Consider the following 11,077-nt stretch of genomic DNA (forward strand, 5'->3'; position numbering starts at 1 on the left):
CTAGTAAAGTAACGCATTTAATTTACAAGAGAATATCTGAGTTACTTTTTCAAATACGTAACGCAAGTTACTTTTTTCCCCAATTTATTGACTGACAGCTCTCCTGTCCCCATGTTGAGAGAAATCAGAAGATGTTACTGTAGTTCTAAAATAAATATGAATATGCATTAATTCATCTCACTCACACAAAAAAAACACAGATTCAGTATTCCTCAAAATAATGCAACTCAGAATATGACGCAAACCTGCAATAATTAAATGTTAAACAGCAAAAATATCCTTAATGTATTTAATCCCATTCTATTAACCAATGTCTTTGCTTCTGACCGCCGATGATCCAGTTCAACCGTACTAATAAGCACAAATTACTCTAGACAAACATTTGTGTCTTTTTTTATTGCTGAAGTGTGTTGAAATGTCTTCTTCTGCATTCTACTGTACGGATGTAAATGTACTTTCCCTTCAGCCTGAGGCTTATTCATTTCACTTTTGATGTGAAGAGGCTTTTATATTTGCCAAAAATATAACTTTTTTATTTTAAAAACAAACAAGCAAACCCTGTCCAGATTTAAAAAGTAAAGCAAAAGTAATATAACGCACTACTTTCCATAAAAAAGTAACTAAGTAACGTAATTAGTTACTTTTTTATGGAGTAACGCAATATTGTAATGCATTACTTTTAAAAGTAACTTTCCCCAACACTGTGTATAACAGGATGCCTTTCGCTGGATTAACGTAATAAATTAATGCACATTTTTACATACTAGACAGTGTGCAGTATGTACTATGCAGTAAGCAGTACGCTAATATTCCAGCTCCTTTCTGCTGCATTGCACAATGCTATATTGCCCCCTTGTGGTCCATAATTCTTCTTCTGCATCGTGTTTGTTTCTCCAGGAAAGAAGATGCTGGTATGTTGATGTATAAGGACCATCTGCCTGTCAGTCAGGTGGTGGTTGGTGACGTACACCGCTCTGGATCTGAAACCAGACTCACTGTTGGGCCGCTGCGCTGTCAGGGAAATCGTAAGTGCAGAAGTGCTTAAAAATGTATCAACTTCACACAAACAATCACAGGCCTATCCTCAGAACTAACTGCAACCTACCCTTAAAATCGATGTTAAATGATAGGTTGATAACCTCAAGTTATGTTTAATACACTCTGCAGCTTTAAATTTGACCAAAACCGAGATCTAATGTGTTGTCAATGTGTTTCTTTTATAGGTCACTTCTGGAACGCAGCGTCCTTCAACACACCTGCATCTTATCTTCATTTTCCCACCTTCCAAGCCGAGACCAGCGCAGACGTCTCCTTCTATTTTAAGACTTCAGCCTCACATGGTGTCTTTCTGGAAAACCTGGGCAATCCGGATTATATTCGCTTAGAACTCAAATGTAAGTCCACATACTTTTATCACCTCATCTTGAGTAGGATTGCTATAAAGCCCTCAATGAATCCTGTCTTATCTGCATATTGTTAAGAACTGTGCTTTGAGTTTCTTTATTTATCAGACAGAGGAAGTAAATTACAGTTATCTTTCCACCGTTGTTATTTTTTTTTTTATTATAGTTTTATATTATTTAGATTTAAACCGCTGTAGTATTTATTTTTAATTAGCTTTTATTTTTATATTTAAATTTTTTTTTTTAAATTTATTAAAATAAATGTATTTAATAAATGTGTTTTTAATTATTTAATTTATTAATAAGATTTACTGATTTTGTTTTTATGCTTTTTCATTTATATTATTATTATTTATTTAAACTACATTTATTTCACTATATTTCGGTTTTAGTCATTTTAGTACTTCAACTTCAACTTAAATCTTAGTTGCAAAGGCAACATTTCCAATATTCGTTACACTTTTAAAGGTTGTTTTTCATCTAATATTTATCTTTTATTTCTGTTTCATTTCATTAGATTTTTATTTTATAATTTTTAAATAGCTTTTAATAGTTTTAGTTAACAGTAACAACGCTGCTCTCCACAGCTGCTACAGTGGTGTCATTCTCATTTGATGTGGGCAACGGGCCGGTGGAATTAACCGTACGCGCATCTGCACCCCTCAATGATGACCAGTGGCACAGGGTGGAGGCGGAGCGGAATATTAAAGAGGCCGTGTTGCGATTGGACAAGGTGCATAGGGAGGCGCGGTCAGCCCCGCCTCAGGGCCACACCCGCCTGCAGCTCTTCAGCCAGATGTTTGTAGGTAAGCAATTTGGCAGATGTTTGGGATATAGAAGTTTAGTAGAATTATTTTACTTGTGTATCTAATTTATCTTATTGTAAAGTGATAACATTTTATATTTCATTATATCTGTGTTGCTGTTACACTTTAGGTGCCTCAGGGGGGCAGAGAGGATTTCTGGGTTGCATTCGTTCCCTAAAAGTCAGTGGAGTGACACTTGACCTTGAAGGGAGGGCAAAGGTCACACCAGGGGTGAAGCCTGGATGCTCGGGTCACTGCAGCAGCTATGGGATGCATTGCCAGAATGGAGGGAAATGTATAGAGAAATACAACGGATACTCGTGCGACTGCAGTCTGACCGCCTTCGACGGGCCTTTCTGCAATGATGGTATTGCACTTATCTTACATAAATAGTACATAACATAAATAATTCAGTTTCGTCCTTGGCTGTAATGGGCAACAAATATATTGCAATGCACAAATCACATCTTTGAGGAGCACATTAGCATATACAGATGACGTCAAAGCTAAAAGACATGGACTGCAAGCCAATTTGGACCAGTTTTAGTTCTTATTCACGGCTCAACAGAGCATTTTACTCACATTTGCAACTAAAAATAGATGTGTGCGAACTGTCAAATTGTTTTTAGGAGCATGTGTGCAAAAATAAATAAAAAATTCCCAGCAGGTCATTATAAAGTCTTAAATATCTTATTATGTAACAAATGTCTTAATTATCATTTTAAGAGGTCTCAGATTTGGGGATGGAAAAACAGTATAATGTGCTTATTTAAAACTTTTAAAAACTATTCATTAAATAAATATGAGTGCAGCAATTGTTTCAAAATAAATTGATAGTAAAGCATAGACATTTCGAAATAAGTGCCCCTGTGTGTTTGAGTCTTATTTACAATTAAAAGTCCCACATTATGCATTTTCCTGGTTAATACTGGTACTTTAGTTATACAAGCTGTATCTGGCATTTAATTAAACATAAACTCTTGTACTTTAGCTTCGGTTAAATATACTTTGAAGCAGTAATCTAGTGTACTTGGGGAAGTCGTGGCCTAATGGTTAGAGAGTCAAACTTGTAACCCAAAGGTTGTGGGTTCGAGTCTCGTACCGGCAGGGATTGTAGGTGGGGGGCGTGAATGTACAGCGCTCTCTTCCACCTTCAATACCATGACTTGAGCAAGGCACCGAACCCCCAACTGCTCCCCGGGCGCCGCAGCATAAATGGCTGCCCACTGCTCCGGGAGTGTGTTCACGGTATGTGTGTGTGTTCACTGCTGTGTGTGTGCACTAAGGATGGGTTAAATGCAGAGCACTAATTCCTAGTTTGGGTAACCATACTTGGCCACATGTCACGTCACTTTTTTTTTCACTTTACTTTTTGTATTCTAATAAATAGGGATGTAACGATTAACCTCGAGCCGGTTGAAAATCGATTCAATGATAAACAAATTGCGATTCAATTAGGGGTAGGAGTTTATATGAATGCATGTCTGAGGGGAACTTACTGTCTTTAGAAAAGTTTAGATGGTATTTTTTCTTTTCATCTTGCCTCTGTATAATGCACATTAAAGTTCATAAGTGCAGCGCTGCTTTGTTTACAGCGGAAACCAATGAAACGCTTAAAGCGCCACCTGCTGGCAGAGAGTGAATCTGCGTCTCGTTCAGCTCGTCTGCTGTTTCGGTTTCATACAGATATTTTTTATGTATAGTTTCACAAAACTGAAGTCAAACCATTCGGTTTTTGCTTCAAATTTCGAAATTATACAATCTAATTTAGATTAAAAACTGCTCATGTTGCATGTATGCAGCATCTTTGTTTGGATCATGATTAAAATGCAGTGGTTGCCTCTAATTTTAAAAGGAAAGAGCACAGACAAAGCCTTATTTTGTTTATATGAAGAGATTTCTTTTATTTGTGTTACTTATTTGATTTGGGGCTTGTTTTAAAATTTAGTTTTGTTATTTACATTTACATTATATTAATATTTAGTTATTTAGCAGACACTTTTATCCAAAGCGACTCACAAATGAGGACAATAGAAGCAATCAAAACCAACAAAAGAGCAATAATTTACAAGTGCTATATTAGTACATTACCGTATTGGCCCGAATATAAGACGACCCTGATTATAAGATGTACCTTTTGGAAAAAGGCTTTTTTTTTAAAAATAAATCTTGTTTTTCCTCTGTAAAACACATTTTGTCTTCAATTATTTTCATATTGCATATTTTTCCTATTTTAATTTTTGTTTTGAAAGTATGGTAAAAACTGGTAAAATGTACCAACAATCATATAAAAAATATATACACTTTTTGATATACCATAAAAAAATAAAAAAATACAGGTAGCCCATCTGAATTAGGACATTTAGGCTATTCATCTAATAGTAGTCTACCGAAATCTTATTAACAGTAGAAGTTAAATCTTACTGTAGTCTTCAAATCTGGGTACTGTCTTACGTTTTAAAATCACAAAGAGAGTCTGGTCCCATCAGGCTAACGTGACAGTCACGACTCATGCAGCTGTAAGCTTTTCTTTTTCTTTTGTTTTTACTCGCGATCTTTACAACACGCATTACATGACGTATTTCATGGCACACTCGTTTTATGCGTATTTGGCACCACCTATTGTTGTGGGTGTATTATTGACATGTCAAAGTCTAGACCCTGAATATAAGACGACCGCGTTTTTTCAGATGTATTTCCAAGAAAGAAACATTGTCTTATATTCGCGTCCATATGGTATTATAGTGTTATATTTCAATTTCACAAAGAAACGTGCAGCATTTTGTCCAGGCAATAATAAAAGGACACATTTAATTTATAATTTCTCTTAAATCTAATTTTGTTAAAAAAATCGTGAATCGAATCGAATCGTGACTTGAGTGAATCGGTACATCCCTACTAATAAATGAAATCATGTTGTTTTAAATGTCTCCTGTTATCACTGTATTAAAGGATGTTAACGTGAAGCTCTGTTGTTGTTGTCGTCTGCCTCCATTTTTAGATGTCGGAGGGTATTTTGAGAGTGGGACCTTGGTGCGGTACGACCTCATGTCCGAGAGCAGCTCTTCTCCTGCAGTGAAGGAAGGCAGCTCTGGAGTCCTGAGCGCGGTGGATAATCTGACCCGTGAGGAGCTGAGCTTTAGTTTCAGTACGTCCCACACACCTGCAGTCCTCATCTACATTAGCTCCAAGACACCGGACTACCTGGCCATGGTGCTGCGGCACAATGGTGAGACACGCTTGCATCTTTATGGCTCAGATTTAACGTTTATGTTCTGTTTTGGTTATAAGATATGCAAAGTCTTTTTTAATAATAGCTTAGAAACAGTGTTATTTGTAAGTTTATGTTATTTCATTTGAAACGAAAATGGTTTTATGGTTTCCCTCAGGTACTCTACAGATCCGCTATAACCTGGGAGGTTTGAGGGAGCCGTTCACGATCAGCTTGAATCATCGTAACATGGCTAACGGTCAGCCTCACAACATCAACATCACCCGACAGGACAGACTCATTCAGCTGCAGGTGCTGTATCTGTCTCAATGCAGCCACTAGATGAAGATGGTTTCACAGTTCAGATGAATCTGTGTGTGTTATATTAGATGATGACAATTCACTGGATTTAAGAGTCTGTCTGTGGTGTTGCAGGTGGATCATTATCCTACAGTGAGCTACACTCTTCCTGAAGCCTCGGACATTGAGTTCAACCTCGTGAAGACCATTTTCCTTGGAAAAGTTTTTGGTAAGTAGGCTATTATGTACATATTTTAGCATCATATTTTGGGCTTTTAAGTGTGCTGTCTATTAACAAATATCTCTTTTCTATACTACTAAATCCGAAAAACACTAAAAACTAATATTGTGAAATATTATTACTTTATATAGCACAACAGCCATTACTCCAGCATTCAGTGTCACATTAACCATTAGAAATCATTCCAATATGCTGATTTGCTCAAGAAACATTTCTTATTATCAAAGTTTAAAAAAAAGTTGTGCTGCTACATATTTTTTGTAGAAACCATGATACGTTTTGTTGAATAGAACGTTAAAAAACAGCAATTATTTGACATAAATCTTTTTTTTTTTTTTACTTAAATGTCTTCAATGCCACTTTTGATCAATTTAATATATACTTACTGAATAAAAGTATTAATTTCTTCCAAAAAAAATCTTACTGACACCAAACTTTTGAACAGCAGTGTACTAGTTCATAAAATGAATATTAAATATAATGACCTTTCTATAGATGTCATTTTAAACAGATTTTTTTAATCTGTTGTCTATCTATTAGCATGCTCAGGTGTGTTTGATTAGGGTTAGAGCTAAACTCTGCAGGAAAGTGGATCTCGTGGGCCAGAGTTGAGGATGCCTGCTTTAACTGGACTCTGACTGTAAGTCCTGACATCATCATGTGAAAGCTCTGGGTTCTGCTCCTGATCTCAATCTGGTCTCCAGGTTTTCCTGCAGAAATGAGCTGGAATGCCCTGAGCAGCTGAATGGGTGATGGGTCTGTGTATAGCTCAGTAATATTGTTTACAAGCTATTTATCGCTTCAAGGTTAGACAGAAGGAAATCTACAGTTTGTTAGTCAGGTTTACACATTGATTGAGCAGATTGAGAAAGAGACAGACAGAAAGGAGAAATCTGGTGTTTTGCTTTGAATTGCAAGACCTGCTAGGTGCTGGGAAGACATACGCAGTTCCACATCTGTGAACGCAAACAGGTACCGTTAATAAAATGCTTTAAATTCAAAATATTAGCATATATTTTTCAGATGTGATTGGGGTTTTTTTCCTGGATGTTTTGTGTGATGTTTAGTAATATATGGGAAGAAAAGATTAGGATAATCAAGGACAAAGAAGTTTTTTTTTCTCTTCTCACATATATAAAAATGCATCAACTTTATCATGTTCATGTTGAAAAACAAGACTTTTGGTTTCAAGTGTCATGTTGTTTGGTTCGGTCTTGTTTTGCAGATGTGAACTAAAGCAATAAGCTACAAGAGATAAGATGTTAAAGTTACTTGACAATGGTTGAGGGGATTTCAGTCAGTTTACTTTGTTTTTTTAATTTTTATTGTTGAGCCCATAACTGTGGCATATTGCTTTTTAACAACATTGACACAATCACACGACATAATGGTTGGGCTATGCATAATATACAATACCGTTCAAAAGTTTGGGGTCAATATGATTTTTATTCTTTTTTTGAAAAATAAATTAATACTTTGCAAGGATGCATTAAGTTGATCAATAGTGACAGTAAATGTATAATGTTATGTTTCATGGTTTCCAAAAAAACTATCAAGCAGCACAACTGTTTTCAACATTGATGATAATACGAAATGTTTCAGCATATTAGAATGATTTCTGAAGGATCACGCAACACTGAAGTAATGATGCTGAAAAAAAGTTATTTTAAATTGTAGTAATATTTCACAATATTACTGGTTTTACTGTTTTAGATGATATTGTAGATTTGAAATCTTTGATCAAATTTTAGTTACTCATCCAATTAGATTTTAGATCGTTCATTTTATAATAACACCTGTCCTTTACTTTAATCATTGCTTTCACACTAAATTGTTTCCACCATCTGATATTTTCTACTGTTGTCTTTGTCTTTCAGAAACAGGTCAGATTGATCCGGTGTTGATAGAGCGATATAACACACCTGGATTCGTGGGTTGTCTCTCCAGAGTACAGTTCAACCGCATCGCCCCGCTGAAGGCCGCCCTGAGGACCGGCATGCCCTCCACAGCCTCCATACAGGGGGTCCTGGTGGAGTCCAACTGTGGGGCATCTCCACTCACAGTACCACCAATGTCTGCGGTCTTTGACCCCTGGCACCCAGATCCAGGTAACCAAATGATGATTAAAAACTTTTTATGGTGTTATTTTGCCCCTATGTATTTTATAGTTCACCCGAAAAAATGAAAATTTGCTGAAAATGTACTCCCCCTCAGACTATCCAAGATGTAGTTTGAGTTTGAGTTTGTTTCTTTATGGGAACAGATTTGAATAAATGTAGCATTACATCACTTGCTCACCAGTGGATCCTCTGCAGTGAATGGGTGCCGTCAGAATGAGAGTCCAAACAGCTGATAAAAACATCACTATAATCCACAGGTAATCCACACCACTCCAGTCCATCAATTAAAGGCTGTTTTGGGCTGTTTTCGTTTTTAAACGTGAGTCTGATTCAGAGGAGATGACCTTTTCACAGGAGAAAGCAAGATTATAGACAGAGGAGTCGTATTTTAAACAGAAGCTATGGTTTGAGGTTAAAAATGTTTTAATGATGAATTTGTTTGTTACAAATACTCAGCTTTCACTTCACAAGATGTTAACTGATGGACTGGAGTGGTGTGGATTATTGTGATGTTTTTATCAGCTGTTTGGACTCATTCTGATGGCACCCATTCACTGCAGAGGATCTGTTGGTGAGCAAGCAGAATGTTAAATTTCTCCAAATCTGTTCTGACGAAAAAACAAACATATTGAATGTCCTGAGGTGAGTACATTTTCATCAAATTTTCATTTTTGGGTCATCTATTCCTTTAAGGGCTGAGCTCATGCTTGCAGTGGAGGAGTATTTGCTCCTTTGTGTGCCCCTTTTCATTATTCAAACAGTTGGATCAACCTATTGTCATTTGTACAGGAATGTGGTTGAGAGGAAAATGGAGATAAAAGAAGAAAAAAAAATCAGTGTTCTGACCTGAATCAGCAGGATATTATAAAGATCTATGTCAGATGTGAGCAGGCAAACCCCTTAAGGGAAACTAGAGGGAGATATTGAGGAAAAAGTTCCACTTTATCTTTTACTCTTGAGCAGAAAAAATATATATTTATAGAATTTCATTATGAATCTGATGCACATAAGGAAATGTTTTCTCACTTCTGAAGAGATCTTTCCTGGTTGTCTGGGAGAAATCTTCTGACATTTAGTAAAAAACATCTGTGATCTCTTCCCTGTAGAGAGGATTACTGCGGTATATTTCTGTTTGTTTGCTTGTGTGTGTGTCGAGCAGGTTTTACCTGCATTGTTGCCACAAGGATATTAAAACCTAAAAATCACTTATATTTGTGTCCTATGTTGACCGACACATTAACTCCGTTCATAGTTCAGATATTCCTGTTAAATTTGTCACACCCCTAATGTATTCCTTTTGATAACATTTATTATTATTTTCTTAGTGAGTTCTTAGTCATCTTATAATTAAAAAGTTTTAAAGAAATATCAATTATAATTAAAATTATTTATTGTTAATTGTGATTAATATTAATACATTATAAAATAAATGTCTCTTATTTATATCTCAGTATACACAGCTAAACTTCAAATGCTTGGGAATATGAATTCACTGTCTTCTAAACTGATTTTAATTATATGATTCATCATTGCAATCATTTTAATATCATTGTATAAAAATATTAATATTTAAAAATATAATTAAAGTAAAAATGTCAAACATTTTGAATTATTGCTGTAGAATATTTCTAAACCGATTTAATGACACGATTCATCATATCATTTCTCGCTCACGTAGGCATCATCGCAGTGGTGATTTTCAGCATCCTCTGCACGCTGGTGTTCCTGGTGCGTCACATGTTCCATCACAAGGGCTCCTACCACACCAACGAGGCCAAAGGGGCGGAGTCTGCCGACTGCGCTGATGCAGCCATCATCGTGAATGACCCCGCCTTCACAGAGACCATCGACGAGAGCAAGAAGGAGTGGTTCATTTAGCCACACCCCCTGGGAGGGGCTTCGTCCTCTGATATGGATACCCTGAGGAACACACAAAGGTCATTCTGAGCTCTTCGAGCAGTCAATGTGAAACGGACTATTGGCAATTCCATTCGGACCAGAGTCTGTGCACTGACTGGCATGTCTGTTCTGTAATTATTTTGTATGTAAGTGAATACAGCAAAAGGACTTCTGTGAGATCGAATTCATCCCATGCACACATGACAGGCATATTCCATATGGGACGACGGTAAAACAAAAACAACTGATGCATTCTTATCATTGCAATACTGCTGGTCTGTGAACAAGTGTGTGTTCGGCAAATATGAATGCACCAAATACTCCAATAGCACAAAACGGAATGTGTACAGAATGACGCATAATTATGTTTCTGATAAGGACATTTGATTGTATTTAAACATTTTGTTGTCAGCATCTTCAGGACAATAATATATTGTAGCATGGTAATCAGCCAATGGCATTCTGAATCATTCATCAATGTTAATGCAGCACTTTTGTATCTCATGGTAAATGTTCTTTATAGTTATCAGATGTCAGTGTTATTTATCTGTTTCTCCATAAGTGCTTGTTCAAACTCTATGGAAAACACGGCAGAGGGTTTTTATAAGGAGATGCTCTTAAAAACATGAAAGCTCTAGATAGAGAGTTTAGTTCAGATGTGTTCAGTAGTAAATGATCTTGAATGGTCCATTTGCTCCAGTGTCTTTTAATGTGCCTCAAAGGTTCAAGGTTTCTTCTGGCCAAGCATGGATTTTGGGATAGATTCGATGACCCTTAATTATGAATATAGGAGAAAGATGATTTTTTTCGTGTGTTTGCCGTTTTAATGCACTGCTACAACTACAAACCATTTTTAATATTCTCTTCATTGTGCTTGGTTAAGTCACTTTTATTTCTTAAAGGGACAGTTCACTCAAAAATGAAAGTTCTGTCAGCAATAACTCCCTCTCAAGTTGTTCCAAACCTGTATGAATTTCTTTCTTCTGAAGATCTTTTGAAGAACGTGGGTAACCGAACAGTTGATGGTCCCCATTGACTTCCATAGTGTTTTCTTTCAATACTATGGAAGTCAATGGGAACCGACAACTTGAGGGTGA

The 11,077-nt window shown here is 36.3% G+C and overlaps 1 protein-coding gene across 1 annotated transcript in view; it reads left to right on the forward strand.

Annotated features, from left to right (window-relative positions):
• Positions 1–10,919, forward strand: part of LOC107600253 (contactin-associated protein-like 2) — a 33,122-nt gene extending 22,203 nt beyond the window's left edge. The window contains exons 16-24 of the mRNA XM_016292097.1: positions 898–1,025; positions 1,224–1,394; positions 1,991–2,209; positions 2,340–2,576; positions 5,211–5,438; positions 5,599–5,732; positions 5,856–5,949; positions 7,839–8,069; positions 9,760–10,919. Of these exons, the coding sequence (XP_016147583.1) occupies positions 898–1,025; positions 1,224–1,394; positions 1,991–2,209; positions 2,340–2,576; positions 5,211–5,438; positions 5,599–5,732; positions 5,856–5,949; positions 7,839–8,069; positions 9,760–9,959 (1,642 nt within the window). The 3' untranslated portion in view covers positions 9,960–10,919. The remainder of the gene's footprint in view (positions 1–897; positions 1,026–1,223; positions 1,395–1,990; positions 2,210–2,339; positions 2,577–5,210; positions 5,439–5,598; positions 5,733–5,855; positions 5,950–7,838; positions 8,070–9,759) is intronic.
• The last annotated feature ends 158 nt before the right edge of the window (positions 10,920–11,077 follow it).

This window comes from Sinocyclocheilus grahami, unplaced genomic scaffold, assembly GCF_001515645.1.
Source record: "Sinocyclocheilus grahami isolate Dianchi unplaced genomic scaffold, SAMN03320097.WGS_v1.1 scaffold280.1, whole genome shotgun sequence".
Taxonomy (NCBI): domain Eukaryota; kingdom Metazoa; phylum Chordata; class Actinopteri; order Cypriniformes; family Cyprinidae; genus Sinocyclocheilus; species Sinocyclocheilus grahami.